A 17,791-nucleotide genomic window follows, 5' to 3' on the forward strand; every position below is an offset into this window, starting at 1 on the left:
CGTCACAAACTCACATACGTAGGTTCGATATGTATCAATTGTATCAATATGTATCGGTTAGTATCGCTATGCATCGGTACGATACATATCGAATAGAATATTTACACACTGTTAATATAATGGTTTTTAAAAATATATGAATGTTACGTATTCCTGTATCATATATGTATCGCTTATTTTGAATTTGTTTAAAATTTAATTACTTATACAAGAAACGTCTCTCTATATCGTATCGTATGGTCAGGTATCGGCCAATATAGCAAGAGACGATATGGACAAAATAGAAATCTAGATATGTATCGGCCTGTATCGTATCGTAGGCTCACAATACCTATATGTATCGACTGAAATGATACAATATAGACCGATACTTTAAACCTTGATGATGTTTAATAGGTATGCAAAAATTGGGAAACATGGAAAAGCTCTTAAGGATCTTCTTTGAGTGATCTATTACAGCCCATAGAGAAAGAATTTATTACAATTCCAAAATCTTCTTTTCATACTCAGTAGACTTAGGATATCTTCCTCCAAAGCTGAAAGGACTAATTTCTTTGTTTCATACTCAGCAAACTCTGGATCTCTTTCCTCCTCCAAAGCTGAAAAATACATTATATCGATTGCTTGGTTTGCCACACCTATCTCCAAACTTTTTGATTATTTGAACTTTATTATAGCAAAGGTATCAATATGCATCTTTCAGTACCGATGGTAAAACAATTCCATTCAATACGAAGCCTAATGGTTTTTTTTTTTTAATAAAAGTTAGATTACTTAGAAGGACAATTACATAGATTGGTCACATCTATAGTTATCCAAGTATTTTTTTAAAACACTTGATGACCTATAAGCTAAAGTTTTGAACCATTGTTCAAGGGTGGGGTTCTGAAAAGTACTAATATTTATATTGCTTGTACAAGAAGTCAGACTTGCCAAAATAGGGACATAAGCAATCGCCCAATTCTTGTGCTTCATAGGTTGAAAGAGGTCCACTGTTTGCTGTAGGTTGCACAAGATGTTGGCAATCTTTATAGATGAAGATTGGGTTCGATCAATTCCTATATGAAGACCAATAATTGTAGCTTCAAGAATGTCTCCTCTGTCAATACTTCCTGTGTTACCAAAAATTAGCTGTCCTTCCCACAAAATGCCTATACTCCATCCAGCTGTGCTCAAATGTGGGTGAAGTACCCCTGCACAAGCAAAAGAGGCAATTGAGAGTCATTAGTGATGTGAGGTTACATGGTTATATATTATGATGAAAACAAGTAAATGTATGTATGTCATATCTTGAATCAGCAGAATCAGATGAAGATTCTGGAGTTTGTGAGGACATGTGAAGGGTTTCACTCCAGGAAGAGATGTTATGAAGTATTTTTTGGGGGTTGAAGCCTCATGTTATCAGTTTGACGAATTTGAACGCTCGAACTTTCGCTTCGTGTTAAATCCCTAGATATCTTGCCCCCTCCAACACCGCTGTTGGAAATACAAAGTTTTGACGGGGACATTCAATAACGCTTTTGAAATTGCTAGATAACAAATAAAAAGGGAGATATCTTGAATAAAGGAGAAGCCAGGAACAAAGTTTGAGAAGTTTCGAGTAAGAGAAGCCATGAATGGCAATGTGAGTAAAATCTATACAAAAATGGGAAAGGAGCCAATGCACAGCTGTTCTAGTGGTTGAAACCAATACCTCTTAGTGAAGAGGTCGTGGCTTCGACTCTCGCTGAGGCATATTAATATCCCATGTCCCGACTTAATAAAGCCCCCTTTCTACCAAAAAAAAAAGAAGATTGTGTATAAATAATTATACCCCACGCTTTTCCCTTGGGAATTTAAGCACTTGAAAACACCCACTATCCATATGAGACAAAAAGTCATATGAATTTTGAGGATTTTTCTATCCTTTATAATAAATTAAATTCTAAAATAGATGTCAAATACATTAAAAATAAAAAAGTACAAGAAATTAAGAATGAGAACTGATGGGTTTTAATCCTTTGCGGCCGTCAAAGGAGCGGCCATCCAGCGCCGCTCTAGATGGCCGCCGCATGTCACAAGAAAAACTTAAAACTGTTGGATTTAATTTAGAGTTTTAAAACTGTTTTCCCCTTAAACCGGATGTCAAAACAATTCGATTCAGATGAGTGAACCGAATTGTAAACCAAGCCGATATAACTCATTAAAAACAAAAACCCTGCATCGTCTTCTTTCTTCCTCGATTTCCAATTTGATCTACTAGAAAATTGGCACAGGTCATAAAGTCTACACAAATCTGGAATCCTATCCATCACAGAGCAGCTTTTTACAGTTACAGTCCATTGTGTAAGGGATTTAAGAAGTGGAATCTGAAACAGAAATTGGCAGCTGAAACTTCATCCCAGATTCAAAATTTTCCAACGGAAAGTTCTCAGTGATGGATTCGGGACAGGAGACAAACTCTATGAAAATCAACCCTAGATTTGGTTTATGCCCGGTACTTAATGATTCTATTGAGACCTATTATTTATAGCCTCCTTTTATGTTATTCAAATAGAGAACTTGGGCTGTAGGAAGTTTGGACATCAAAGAAGATCTGTATTCTGACCTATTTGAAAATCAAAACCGCACCCTTTTTTTTTTGTGGTAGAAAAATCAAAACCACACCATATCATTTTGTATCTACACTTAAAAAACTATTACCATACTCTTATGAGATTTTGTATCTGTGCTTAAAAAAAGGGTAATTTTCATCTGGACCCTCTGAGGTTTGGTGTATGTCATTTTTAGTCCAGAAAAATTGAAACTTTGCATCTGCCTCCCCTGTACTATAGAAAAAGTCAATTTAAGGACAAATTATCACATCTATGACGAATTTGCCCTTATTTTTTCTTTTAATTAATTTTTTTTATTTTTACATTTGAAGGGATTAAAGTTTATTAATTTACAAAATCAGACCCTCCTTCATTACCCGATTCCCAAATCCCTAGTTCTACAATTCCAAAAATTCTAATCTAGATTAGGAAATGAAATTAATGGGTGAAAGCGTATCCACATGTTCTTCAAATTCAGAACTCCATTAATTTTATCTCTCAGCTCCTTCTCTACTTCTCTTCGGATTCTGAATTGATCGAAGCTGTTAGTGGTTAAAAAGTAAAGAGAGAGGGAGAGAGAGAGAGAGAGAGAGAGAGAGAGAGAGAGAGAGAGAGAGAGAAATTGATCTCTGCCGCTCTTAGAGACACAGATATTAATGCAAACACATTCTCTGCTTTTCATCTTATCAGTCAAAATCAAATCAAACCACTCCTCCACTCAGCTTTCATTTTTACTTCATGCTTTATAGATCCAATGTTTGCAAACAGATATGGCTTCTCACGTACAATAGTGGAGATGGCTTGGATCGTTCTCAGAATCGATTACTCGAGATTATTTTGGCTTATATTCGGTGTTTATTCTTACGAAAATCATGAAGGAAAACCAAGGATCTAACCTAAGTTTTCCCCCTTTTCAATATTTATTCCTCTCAATTCCTTCTCTCCCTCTTCAATCTAAGCTTATTTTTGCAGTAAATAGAAGAAAGTGAAGGCGGTTTTTGCTTTCAATTGGAAGAAAAAAGTCTCGTTGGCCGGAGAGATCAATTGGAAGAAACGTAATCTCCAACTGCTGAAAGACCTCCCACAGCCCCAATCTCTACCTCCGTTAGAAAAATATTTAACGGTAAAAGTTAAATTTAACCGAGAAAGTTAACAGAGGGGAGGTGTTTGATATATTTACTAGGTAAAAGGGAAGGTAAGTGACATTATCCAGCTAAGAGGGGGTGTAAGTACTATTTGTCCAGCTAAGAGGGGAGATAAGTGATATTTACCCAAATAAATATCTACCATTCCTTATGATAGCTAAGCTCCATTTTGTGACTTTGACTTTCAACAGTTGGTTAAAAATTCTTACACAAATTAGAATGGGTGAGTGCATATTCTTAGATTTAATGCATAAACAATTTATTTCATTTAGGATATGATCATCATAATACAGTTACTTTCCCTAGCATGGATGTGGTCCTTTACTTTTTTGGGATCGACTCAATCACCCAATTAGAGATGTTTTTAAGCACATCTATTAAGCATAGAAATCTTTTGTTTTTCCTCCGATCCCAGTTTCTTTCTTACCCATAAAAAATATATTATGAATTTCGAATAATAAAACAATATAAAGGGGTGAAAATTATCAAAGGTGGGGGCATTGTGGTCATAGAAAATCTAAAACCATGGATTCCGTCAAGACTTAAAAGGGGTTTGTTTTTCTTTGGATCTTTCAGTATAGTATAGGGGATTTAAATGTAAGATGTATTTATTTTTGGATTAAAAGTAACTTAAACCGAACTTCAGAAACTCCAAATGAAAATTACCTAAATGATCAAAACTAGAAACTTGTAATATTGCGTTAAGTGCCAAGTTGTCTATTTAATATTAATTATTTTATATAGTTGCGATTTAAGAAGTCGCCTTCACAAATTGACTTTGAGTTTACAGCTTATTAGCTGTAATGGTACATTTTTTTTTTATGGAAGGGAGAAAGTAGTTAGATTAATTATACAATAAATAGTTGTATAAGGTTGTTGATCACTTGGTATGTGTATCAGCTACATTGGAGACTTCAGAGGTAGATAATTACTGGTCTCAATCCCTAAATGAAAAGTTCGATTAGGATACATCCAGAAGACCCAAATCTTAGTTTGAATAATCCTTTCTTTCTTAATGTTTAGACTGCTGGTGGTGATTTTTCTTTTTGGGGGTAGAAAAGGGTTTATATATTAACGCGTGACTCACGCAAGGCATCAAGATTACAAAAATCGAGAAACCAAGGATCCACAAGAGGCCAAAGAGTCCGGCACGCTACGGACACAGCCTTACCAACAAGGAAGTCAACTACTGCATTACACTCCCTATTAACATGAAGAAAAGACACATTTTGAAGTCGAGAAGCTAAAGTCACAACATCCCAGACTAAGTTTTGGATGTCCACTGGAATCAACTCCTTCATAGTCACGAACTTAATGGCTTCCAACGAATCTGATTCCATCAGGACATTACAAAACCCCTCCCCAACAGCAATTAAGATGCCCTCTCTTAACGCCAAAATTTCACCTTCAAGAGTAGATTCAAACCAGGCCGGAATCATTACTCCTTTAATGGGCCTACCCATAGAGTCCCTACACACGATGCCCAGTCCACTGCCTTCACCATTTAGGGCTGCATCCACATTAATTTTAATGAAGCCCAACTGAGGACAGGTCCAACAGGTCGTAGAGTTAGATTCGAAACCCACTTGAGTTGTCTCCTCAGATCTACCCCGATCAACGAAAACCCTAGCAAACTCGTCGGCGTCTTTCACAGCCTTCTCTGCAACTTGCTCTGGTGACCACTGCAAACCTTTGAAGATCAGATCATTCCGAGCAATCCAAAGCCGCCAGCACATATACGCAATGAGAGAAGAGAGCTCCTTGAATCGTTGTTTATCAGGTGGCAAACTCTGCTTCCAACATTGAATTGCTGCACACACTGACGGATTCGAGGGAGGAGAGAAAGCCAGTGGAGAAGCAAACCAAGATCTTTAGGCAAAATCACAATCTAGTAGTATGTGATTGATCGACTCCATCTTACCACATCTACTGCAACAGGGATCAAAGTTATCAATCCTCTTGGAAAGCTCCTTAGCTGCAGGTAAAGCCCTTGCGCACGCTCTCCACGACATATTTTTGATTTTCGGTGCAGCATGGCATGTCCAAATGTTCTTCCAGACCATCTCATTCACTCTCACCCTACCCAAAGCACGAGAGGAAGAAGGTTGAAGATCTTCTTCCATGTTTACACACGAAGCCAAAGGTACAATGATAGTATTGCTCTTTATGTAGATGATATAATATTGACAGGAGCCAATGAAGCTGCAATTCAAGAGGTTATTCAAAGCCTGAGCAAAGAATTTGCAATGATAGATTTGGGACACCTGCATTACTTCTTGGGAATTGAGGCTAATCGAAGTTCAGATGGTCTTTTACTAACTCAAAGTAAATACTCCTTCGATCTATTAAAGTCTTTAGGAATGCAGACTTCAAAGCCATGCACAACACGAATTATAGTTGGAACAAAGTTATCATCAACAACAGGTTACCCCCTACCTGATCCAATACCATACATACAATCAATAGGAGCCGTACAATATCTGACGATCACTAGAGCAGTTATCTCCTATGCAGTCAATCAAGTGTGTCAGTTCATGCAATCTCACACAAAAGATCATCTACAAGAAACAAAACGTATGTCAAGCATACAATTGGTGCTGGTGTACTCTTGAAACTAACCCAACTTTCTTTCATATCTGCTTACACTGATGCAGATTGGGCAGGATGTCCAGACACACGCCGTTCAACTAGTAGGTTTTGCACTTTTCTTGGGGATAATTTATTATCACGATCTTTCAAGAAACAACCTACAATATCTAGATCAACTACAGAAGCTGAGTACAAATCCCTTGCCATCACAACATCTAAGTTACTATGGCTTTCTTATGTTCTACATGATTTGTAAGTACAACTTCCAAGAAGAATGAAAATTTATTGTGATAATATGTCTGCAACACAAATGGCTGCAAATCCAGTGCTACACGCTCGCACAAAAACATATAGAAGTGGACTACCATTTTGTCAAGACTTGGCTCAAAACAACACCCTAAAAGTCCACTTTGTTCAGGATCAAATTGTAAATGTGTTTACTAAGGGCTTAACATCACAAGGTTTCTTCAAACACAGAGACAAACTCTTGCACCTACCAATGCAGAGTTTGAGGGGGGATGAAAGACCATAACATATCTGTTAGTCTTTGAATTCAAAAATTGAATTCAAGTTTTTAAATTTGAATATTATCTCAACTAAATTTTGTTGTAAATGACTCTTGTATAACAGCCATATTTTTCAAGTTTATTTATAAATATATACATAAGACTTACCCATTAAGGTAAGCAATGTACTTATCAAAATTAGAGTTCTTTTCTCCATTGTTTCAGAAATGTATAACAAAAAAAGTTGATCTAAACAAATAGAAATTCAAACAAGAAGGATTATAAAAATATGATCCAATTTTTCAGGGTGGCCATCTGCCCCAAAGTGAGTATGCTGCTTCTTAGTCAACTAAAAATTAAACTATCACCATCAAAAAACAATAACCTGTGGTGGAATAACGGGTAATTAGGCAACTAGCCTAATTAGAGTTACTAGTGATGGCAGGAAAGTGAATATTGCCTAGGGGTGGTCTTTAGGTACTTGAGAAGGTGAACGACAACATTAAGGTAAGATTGTCGAAGCAACAGGAGCAAACATATAATGATAGTCAATACCCTCAATTTGTATGTAACTCTTTGCAATAAGATGTACCTTGTAGTGCTCATTGCTACCATCAAGTCAACACTTGGATATGTTACATTGGATGAAGCACTAAAAAAGTTAGTCTCATCAATTAAAGGTAGAATTAATCTCTAGTTTAGTGCACAATGTATTAAAAAATATCATCCATTGCATAAAAATTTAGAAGCCCTTCATAGTTAGACAAGCAGCATAAATATTACAATAAAAAATTTGCATAAAACTATATAAGTCTCAACAACATTAAGGAACAATGAGGAGGATAGAGATCACAAAAACCACTCGCTCATGCTGACACTTTAACACTCACTCTCACAATCACAATGGCCACTCAAATTGACACTAACTCTAACACACAAACGCTCATTCTCGCATATTGAAATTTAAAATTCAAATTATTCTGAGAATATAGATAATAGGAAGAAAAAAAAAAAAAGCCAGTTGAGCTTCCATGACAAAGAATGTGGTGGAAAGAGCTGTCAAATGAGCACATTTATTGACGCCATCCCTGTCATGGAAAATGTTGATCCAACTTTCTCCACCCTCAACCCCAAGTTTAAACATCTGTAAAAGACAGAGGTAGTCAAACTTTACTAGAATGGCAGATGGGAGTAAAGTTATCTACCACATGATAATCATGATTCATCGAAATAATTGATATCACTATAATTATCAACTTAATTAATCTTCTTAGTGTTAACAAAGGACAACTCTACCTATGTAACATGACATAATTCAAATATATAATCGAGTCTTATTTGATATTTGTTTACACTTTCTTTTTTTCTTTTGCTAAAAAGATCATATGAAAAAGTATAAAGAATAAAGTAGTAATTAAACAATAATACATCGAACAATATAATTATCCTAATATAAAAAATAATCTATTTTTCAAACTACATAATTATTTAATGACTTCACAAATCTATTGAGAAATAAATTTTATTAAAATCTACAAATAAATCTATTTTTTTCAAACCCGTGTTTGCAATCTTATTTTCTATACGTTGTTCATTATAATATTTTGCATCCAAAGAGACTGGAACCAAAACTCATTTCAGCCTTAAAACTATGCAATGCAGCGTCTTCAACATGAAAACGCAAGTACTTGAACAGGAAGAATTAGGGTATCTGATACCAGACAAAGAAAACAAAACCAATAAATAAACAAGAGCATGCAAGAATGAACTAGAGACTTACCAGCTTTAAGCCTGAGACCCTGCGATACTAGGATAGATCACGACCTCCACCTTGCTATTCTTGGTTCTGTCAATTTCCTTTGTGATTGTTTCACGAAGCCACAACAATTCAAGTTTTTGGAGTTCAGACCGTTCCCACAATTGCTCAGGAATCATTTTTAAACCAAGACATTTGCTGATGACCACCCTCTTAAGATTAGGCGCTGCTCCTGCTTTTAGCTTCCAACCCACTAAATTTGAATTTTCAATTTTGAATACCTGCAGCCTTTGAAATGAACCTTCTTCGAAGACCAATACATTATCATTGAAAGTTACCTCGTCTAGCTTTAATATCTGAAGAGTAGATAGACTTTGAAACACCTTGACTGTTTTGGGTGGAAGGTTGGTCGCCTTCATGCTGATCTTCTTGATGGATTTTGGCAGCTCGATCGACTCATCAAAGATGCATCTACTTGCAAACTTCAGATTTTCAAGGTAAGGTAGACTAAAGATAGAATCTTCATCATCTGAGGAACTCTTGTAGCGATACAAACCCAATTTTCTCAAATTAGGTGCCATCTCCTTAATCTTCACTTGTCCAGTTAGATCCTGTAATATGTAACAGAGAGTTTGGAGATTGGTTAGACACCTGTTTGTATCGTTTTTTTTGGGTAGTCCACTTGGCCCATCTAAGTAGAGATGCCTCAGTTGTTGCATTTTCCAAATCCCTTCTGGTAAGTTGCTTATTCGGGTCCTTCTTAGGTCAAGAGTTTGGAGGTTGTAAAGGGTGCATATGGACGGTGGAACACCAGCAACCTTATTAGTTTTGATTTTCAGATACTTCAACAGAATCAGTTTTTCAACCTTCCCTGGGACCCTATGCACGTCACCTTCCCCGAGATCCAATACCCTAAGCAATTTGAAGCGTTTGAAAAGTCCATCCCAATGTTCTTCAGCAAATTTTTTGCTGTCTTCCTTGAAACAAAGTAGGCTTCGTACCTGACAAGTCATGGATGAATCGGCTTCAAGTACGTAGTTTTGGCGACTACAATGAATGGACAGCCGTCTCGGTTTGAATCGCTCAGATTGAATGCGTGTGTGATATGCAAGGAATCTGTCCGGCCCAGACAAATCACGGCAAAGATCACGTATAAGATCATGTACACGACAATTTTTCACACCACCATTTGAACTCCTTTCCTCTAGTTGGACCAAGCTCCGGTCGATGAGATCCTGCAAGTAGGTCTTGGCAACACGTTCCTTTGTAATATTTTCCATATCCTCATGTTTTATAAACCCTTCGGCGATCCATAGTTGGATCAGCTGCGTTGCAGGTATCTTGTGATCTTCAGGAAATAGGCCAAAGTAGAGAAAACAAGGTTGAAGGTAAGAGGGCAAAACCTCGTAACTCAAACTCAATATTTCCTTGCATGTGGCATCCTGTTCTAAATGCACAGGCATAGTTGCAGCCATATCTGCCCATACAGATGGATCCTGAGGTTTCTTTGCAAGAATACCAGCTGAAACCACTATTGCTAGTGGCAAACCTCCACATATTTTCAAAATATCTTTTGCTGGAGATATTAAATCGTTCGGGCAGCTCCTTCCTCGGAAAACCTTCTTCGTGAACAGTTCCCAACTTTCTTCCGGTCTCAGAAATCGAAGCTTAAAGGGATCCTTACCGCTAGTGTGACGAGCAACCTCGGCATGTCGAGTTGTAATGAAAATTCGACTTCCCATCTGGTTTTTTGGGAGAAGAACTTTTATGCGATCCCAGTGATTAGTAGTCCATATGTCATCAAGCACAATTAAATACCTGACATCAGACAATTGCTTCGTCAGCTCTTTCTTCAATTCTTCTACATTCATCTTTTCGAGCTCATCTGCTTCGTACTTTGTGACTCCCTTGACGATTCCCTGAAGCAACTCTTTCTCATTAAATTTCTGAGAAACGCTAACCCAAGCATGGCATCTGAATCGATCTCTCACAAAACCATCTTTATAGACTTTCTTTGCAATTGTTGTTTTACCTAATCCCCCCATTCCGGAGATTGAGATAACATCCAAATCATTTGTACCTTTGATGAGCTGATTCACCAATTCAGCTTCTACATCAGCAAAACCAACCACATCATTTTCCTCTACTTCTTGCCGCATTTGCTGCACCCGCAAAATCCTTGTCTCTACATCTCCATCGATATTGCCCTCCCCTTCTTCGATGCCGTACGTGTCCTTTTCTTTGTATATTTTTTCAATTACAACATTGAGATCCTTTATCTTCTCACGGACTTTATGCAGCCTCTTTGCCTTGTTGAAGATACCGAAGAATTTCGCCACCTTGCCTTTTCTATTTTGCTTGGCGACGTTGAAGACATACTCGTCCACAATGTCCTCAGCTTCGTAAGCAGCTTCTCTGATTTGAGCCACCAGATCCATCACACTCTGGTGGTTCTTGCGCTTTCCCTCGGAATCCTTCAAAAAGGTTTCCATTTGCTTTAGGTCAACATTGAGAAGTCTAACATCTCCATCCGTTCCTTGAAGGAAATTTACCTCATTCGCTAGAAGCTGGGTAATATTGGTCACCAGATTCGCAACAACACTTAGGTCCATTTCCAGCACTCTCTGATACTGAACTGCAATCAAAGCTTAACAAGCACCCTTCAACATCAAGGCAATCCCCACATCTTGTGGATCACATTACAAGATAATGCTATTTACAGGAGAAATTTAACCATCTGCACCTGCAAGTGTTAGGACAGACAGTATTAGGAAAGTTTTAACATCTTGGACAATAATTTTTCAACTTCACATAAACCACCACCCCCGCCAAAAACAAAAAAAACCCAACTAGTTCTCTCCCCCCACAAGGCCAATTACCACCAAAAAAACTAGCTCAACTAATAAAAGAGAGCCAAAACCAAAACTAGAGTTGATATATACTTTACAAGAAAAACCAAAATCAATTCAAAACAAAAATGATGATACGTAATATATTATTCACCCAATGGTACCAAACATATTTCATGTTATATAATCTAATAGTAACCAAATGAAAACTATTTATCACTCACACAATCTATTATAATAATTAATTATTCATAAACAGGTCAAAAGCATAAATACAAAATAATACCAAAGACTCCCTTTGTGTGGTCAAATCTGGTAAAAGTGTTTACTATAATAAATACGCATAAATTAGTAAAACTTGAAAAAAAAAATAATAATAAAAGAATCACATATTAATAGATTTTGAATTTTTATCATAGAACAAAAGAAGGGAGTGAAGGAGTCGAGGATTTTGTATTATTTCAAAGTGTAGTCTATTATTTTCCTCGAGCAAATTACTAAATTATTTGATTTTGTTGTGTTCTAAAAACTATCAGACTCATTGAGTTTATTTTGTTTTGTATAAAAGCATTGAGTCTTATTTAACTCTAGTGATGTATGACATGTCTCCTAATTCTTTTACCCAAGATGTAGTTTTTACGACTTTTGACTAGGTTTTTAAAATACTAACTCAACTTGAGCAATTTTTTATGGTCAAAACCTGATTTGCCGATAAAATGTTTGATATCAAGGAGATAAGAGGAGAAATGTAAAAGATAATAAGAGTTAAAGAGGTGTAAAGGTTGGATTTCTAGAATCGTATAACACATATTCTAGTACTGCATATAAGCACCAAACCTCATCAAACAAAGTTGGAAAAAAAAAAAAAAAAGTAGAAAAAGAATAGTTTTTGTAATCCCATGATAAGCAAGAAAGAGATCACTTTTAGATTTTGTTGGACCAAAAATCATTAAAAAAAATCAAAATTATAAACATCTAAAATATCAAAAAAAAAAATTCTTTTCTTTTAAATGCCAAAATCATATCATAGACGGATTATCTATAAAAAATGATAATAATTTTTATTATGGATCTAAGTATATTGGGAGCTGAAAAATCACTACCAAGAGATAGGAAAGAGGAAAAAGGAAATTTAGGCTTTCAAACATTTAATGCTTAAAAGGGCATCAAATCACATCAGATCACTCGATTTGAGCAAGTTAATTGATCTATCAATCTGACTGGACTATTTGTGGCAGGGACTTGCAAGATACAACATCAAACTAAGAGAGAAGTAGAAGAGAGAAGTAAAGGCAGGGACTTGCAAGATACAACATCAAACTAAGAGAGAAGTAGAAGAGAGAAGTAAATTGTTGTATTTAGGAAGGGGAACACAATCGTATCCACTAAATAAAAAGAGAAGAAAATCTATATCAGCTTAAAAAGTTGGTTGAAAAAAGAATACTGTGCCCAAAGATATAGGATCCCACAAAATTACTGCTAAACTTCAAATAAATACAAAAAAAAATCTCATTCAGTAAATGTTATTACATGCATATACTGAACTACATGACCAAATAACTCTCACAAATAAAAAAAATAAAAAAAAATACTACTACCACTTCTTTGTTGACTCATAGTTTTATCATCATCTGCAAAACAAGCTACTTTTTCTCTCAAGAAAAGAAACCAGACTTTCTAAAGAAAAGGCAAAAGATCTTCTAAACAAACTGAGATTATGTTGTGAGATTTCGAACCATAAGATTAAACAAGAATAAAGCTTGTTTACCAAAAGAAAAAAAATACAGTTTGCAAAACTGGTTTAATCGTTCGTCGAGTCAAGTAAAAGAAGATTATATATGCATCTGTATTAACAGAACAACACAATCACAGTGTTTCCATGATCGCATCTTAAAATAACAAATGATATAGCATAGGAAAATCTAACAAGAGATGAATCATATATATGAAAGAGTAATAAGATGATTAGGTATACTACCTGATGATGTTTAGGATTATTGCCAAGCCATGTTCATCCAGTGGTTTGAAGGATCAACATGAACTCAACTCCACAAAATTTGCTGTTCATTAAGCACTGAATAAGAGATTGCGTGCGTACAGAACGGGGAGAAACTGTTGAATTCAAACACCGACTTGGAAGGTCGGCAAATTAAAAGAAAGTATAAGAAACTTAAAAAGATTTCAGAATTATACAGATATTTCAAGAAAATTGCAGAACCTTGAGGAAAATTCAGAGCCGGTTCAAATAAACCGACTGTTTTCTCTTTATAAATAGAATAGGGACTGGTAGTATGAAAATGTAACATAAAGAAGAAAGAGAGTTAGTGGAAGGAGAGAGAAGGAGAGTAAGAGAAGAAAAAAAAAAGGGTGTTGAAACACCTTGTAATACACGCGAGCAGAACGTGTATGTAATTAGAGATTAAGCGAGAGAGTTAATGGAGGAGAGAAAAGTACTGTAGCACTTTATATATGTAAACCTTCTTTATCTTAATCAGAAAAGTGATTTTACATTATATTGTTTTTTTAAATCTCTTTCTTGTGAGAATCATATACAACTGTTTTTGTGAGTGTTATACCATCACCTTGTTGCGCCAACAGAAACGAAAATCATAAATAAAAGTATAACTTAGCAAGCAAAGGATGCAGCTGGTTCTGTCTATACATCACTCATTGAGCTTCCCATTCTCATCTGCTTGAACCCAACTCCTCAAGCCCTTTTTATAGACCTACACAACTAACCTACGTGAGAGCTCAAATCCAATTTGGATAGACTTGCAAGTGGTTTCTTCCTCTCCTCTTTTTGCTATTGTGTAAGGCTTGCAAGTCTACTTAAACAAAGAGAATAAAAAGGAAATAAGAAAATATCATTTAACTTTTCACCTGGGGGAGGTCAGGTACTTCCACTTCCCCTATCTTTCTTCAATTATTTACCTCTAAATAAAAAATAAAAAATCTTTCTTTAATTACACGACGCTATCCTTTATTTATCTATTTACTTTTATATTTTTGTTTCTATCTTTTGTCCCTATCACAGTTTTTTTGGGCTTCGTTTGAAAGTTTCGCCCTCTTGACATAATTTTTATTTACCTTTTTTTTAGCAATTTTAAAATACAAGAAAACTTAGGTAAGAACAGAGTGATAAAACTAAGGTCAGTTTTACAAAACTAACTAAAGCAGTGATTTTACATCTTCTGGGTTTTAATCAAAATCCAATAATTCTCTTACACAGACTACCAAGTAGGCCAGTTGGAACCTTCTTATTGTTATTCTTCTCTGACTAAGTTTCTATTTTGTTCATTTTATTTTGATATATGGATTGCTTTTGTAACCAACTAAGTATTGTTAATAGTGAAATCTCAGCATTTTTTTGTATTCATAATGTTTTATTAGTTTTATGATGGTGTAAATGTCAAGGGCAATCAACTTTGTTACCGACTCCGTGACTCTGAAGCTGTTGCTGTTGGCAAGCACGATACTTAGTCTTATCCACTTTTTGAGTGCAAGCGCAGTTGGCTAGTTTATAGTCTGAAGGCCTTTTCAGTATCAATTATTATTCTCTATTTTGACTATTTAAAAGAAATGGAAATAAGAATTCACTTTTGGTCATGAACAAAAAAAATGTATTAGTAACTTTTTTCTAATTGATTGTAGAATAAAAAAATAAATTTACTATGTCAAAATTATATTCATGTTTTACCAAAAAAAAACACAGTGACGTTAATAGAATAGTTTCATTGCTACCTTCAATGTTAAGCAATCTCAAGTTTCAAAAATCGAATTTTACCCCAAATTTTTTTTCAAAAACTGAATTCAGTCAATTCTTTCAACGAACAAATAACAAGCATATCGATATTACAACATATGAATTATTTTCTTTTGTCAAGCTTTATGCTGAGAAAGACTCCATAGAAGATGCACAACATCTGTGTCATAGAATGTCTTTGCAGAATTCTGTTTTGTGGGTTCTGATATTCAAGGTTTAAAGTATCGCGTATTGGTATAATATCGGTCGGGTGATTTTAAGAGACATTTTGCTTCATATCGTACCGTATCATTTTGTAGATATGTATCTATAGGTGTGGAATTGAATAGAAATGATCAAAATACATAAGGAAATAGTTTGATTCAATCAAAAAACAATAGACATAGCTAATAAATAATGGTTGCATTGCACTCCCAATATTCAATAAAAAGACTCAAGATATGCTAAAATTACATGAGAAACTTCAGGTGGATGCTTTTGTGCAAAGAAGGCGAATGATCTTGGTCTTTTTGCAGTTAAGGATATTTTTCATATATTTTTTACATGTCCTTTTGCTGCACTGTGTTGGAATTTTTTTTTTTTTTTTTTTTGCTTGCTCTGGTGTATCTTGGACAGCAAAACCTTCATTGCAAGAGTATTTTAAATGGTAGAGACAATAGGGGAAGCTAATCGCTTTAGGTGAGGCCTGAGTTTCTGGTTGCTTACTGGTTTGTTTTTACTTGTGGCATTGCTGTAATAGACACAGTTATGAGGATTATATTAATGAGAAAGAACGGGTGCTTTGAAATGTTTTCTTTGATATTAGCTAGTAGAGGTTTGCAATCCAGGGAGGGCAAATTAATTATGAAATGCTGGTCCTAGCAAAATCCTTGAAGATATCATTGAGGATCAAAGAAGCCTCTCCTCCACCAGAGGTTTTCTAGACTGCTCCTCCCAAGGGCTGGATAAAAATTAACATTGATAGGTGTTCAATTGGGAACCTTGGGCATGCAGGTGCAACTTGAGTCTTCTGTGATGCAAATGACAGAGTGTTACATTCCTTCCATGTGTATTTGGGTGTACAAACAAACTTTGAAGCTGAAATGGAGTCTTTTGTGTATTGTTCTAGAGAAGTGAACCTTGTTGCTCATTCTCTAGCTAGGAAGGTCTTGGAGGCAAGACTACATGACCATCTTCCTCTCCTTGGCTCCTTGAACTATGTAATTAGGGTGCTTCGGCTATTGGTTTTAAATGAATGTTGGGTTACCAAAAAAAAAAGATAAGACGGTGACATAAATTACAAATAATTTAATTCCCACCGTCCAAAAAGTCTCAGGTTAAGAGAAAAAAATCAAATAAAATCCAAATTAAAAGGGCGAATAAGCTCCCAATGGAAGAGAAGCCAAACAAAAGAATTAAAAAAAAAACTGCTAGTGACGAATTCGATGCACCTAACCTCCCTCAAGCGAATGAATAAATTTTTCATCCAAGAATTAAAAAATAAAAAATTGAAAGAATAAATTATACTTTTCATTTGTTTTTATTCACTTTGTTTAAGTGGACTTGCAAGTCTCTACAACTACAAGCCATTGGCTTGAATTTGAGCTCCCTGCCTAGCTGGTTGTGTAGATTTATGAAAAGATTGGCATGCAATCTCTTATTCGGTGCTTAGTGATTGTTGATGTTGAGCATTCAAATCATCCGATGAACATGGCATATTTATAAAAACAAAAGTTCAATTAATGTGAGGTTTAGTTTTACTAATAAGTCTTATGGGACCCAAAATCCTTGAGAAAAAGAAGAGTTGTCAATGTAGTAGTTGTGCGATTAATTCCTTCACGCAACTCTCAAATTCAAAATGCCAGCTTATACGTATAAAATAAGAATCTCAGAGGGAGAAAATTGGGGTACCCTTTAATCAATATTCAATGCCTTTGGCGGTTGATAAGTATACTGAAAGTAAGAATAATAATAAATAGGTTGAGTGGCTTTCACCATCTTTGATTTCTACCTCACAAGAAAAACTAGTCAAATTGTCTGTTTTAACTCACAGTGTGAGTGCTGCGATCGAGTGAGAAGAAATGGCTTTATTTTGGATAATATAAAATTTATATTTTCTTTGAAAAAAGAGCTGTTGGATTAATATGAATAATGTGGTGGAACCGACAATTTTGAGTGGACAAAACGGGTGATGATGGTGGGTGGGTGTCAGGTCGGACCATCAAGCTTGAAAAAAAGAGAAAAAGACTTGCAATTGACTTGACCTTCAGGCTTTAGGATAGCAGCCAATCTACATATGGATGGCACATTTGAATTCCCACACCCAAGGTTATTGCATCGTTTAGATTTCTTCCTCTCTTTCATGTGCTAGTTCCTCTTTTAAGCCAGTTGGAGAATTTTAATTATTTGTCATAGGATGATTAAGATAAACTATCAGTCCTCCTTAATTTATTACCATCTTGTAGAGTACGTTACACATGAGAACGCATACTCTTAATATTTGTAGTCCGTCAAATTGCCGACCAATTGCAAACAATAAACGATTTTCGAAAGAACAAAATGCATACATAAATTATTCATGTGTGAAAACAAGATCCTTAATAAAGAAATGTCCTATGAAGTCGGCAGTCG

At 35.5% G+C, this 17,791-nt stretch overlaps 2 protein-coding genes across 4 annotated transcripts in view; both read right to left on the bottom strand.

Moving 5' to 3' along the window:
• LOC149005761 (toMV resistant protein Tm-2 netted virescent-like) overlaps window positions 1-13,676 on the bottom strand; it is a 58,674-nt gene extending 44,998 nt beyond the window's left edge. The window contains exons 1-3 of one of the 3 annotated variants that reach the window (XM_089135575.1): window positions 13,397-13,676; window positions 8,594-11,312; window positions 7,216-7,957 (exon numbers count right to left, since the gene is read on the bottom strand). In XM_089135575.1, coding sequence (XP_088991701.1) covers window positions 8,599-11,181 — 2,583 coding nt within the window. In that variant the 5' untranslated portion in view covers window positions 11,182-11,312; window positions 13,397-13,676 and the 3' untranslated portion in view covers window positions 7,216-7,957; window positions 8,594-8,598. Of the gene's footprint in view, window positions 1-7,215; window positions 7,958-8,593; window positions 11,313-13,396 lie in introns of those variants that run through there. The other 2 variants (XM_089135574.1, XM_089135572.1) reach the window with 2 other exon arrangements.
• LOC149005764 (uncharacterized) lies at window positions 4,783-5,841 on the bottom strand. Its single transcript, XM_089135990.1, has 2 exons — window positions 5,640-5,841; window positions 4,783-5,528 (listed from the first exon to the last, which is right to left on the bottom strand). Exons 1-2 carry the CDS (start codon window positions 5,839-5,841, stop codon window positions 4,783-4,785), a joined length of 948 nt encoding a protein of 315 aa, XP_088992116.1.
• Window positions 13,677-17,791: the final 4,115 nt, after the last annotated feature.

This window comes from Hakea prostrata, chromosome 9 (genome assembly GCF_041222555.1).
Source record: "Hakea prostrata isolate BN-2017 chromosome 9, UWA_Hpros_2, whole genome shotgun sequence".
Taxonomy (NCBI): Eukaryota; Viridiplantae; Streptophyta; class Magnoliopsida; order Proteales; family Proteaceae; genus Hakea; species Hakea prostrata.

Bases quoted from the DNA above. Each gene is read 5' to 3' on its own strand.
- LOC149005764 (XM_089135990.1), bottom strand. From the start codon at position 5,841: ATGGAAGAAGATCTTCAACCTTCTTCCTCTCGTGCTTTGGGTAGGGTG. The intron at 5,529-5,639 runs GTAAGATGGAGT...CAGTGTGTGCAG, and splicing joins TCCCTGTTGCAGTAGATGTG to CAATTCAATGTTGGAAGCAG.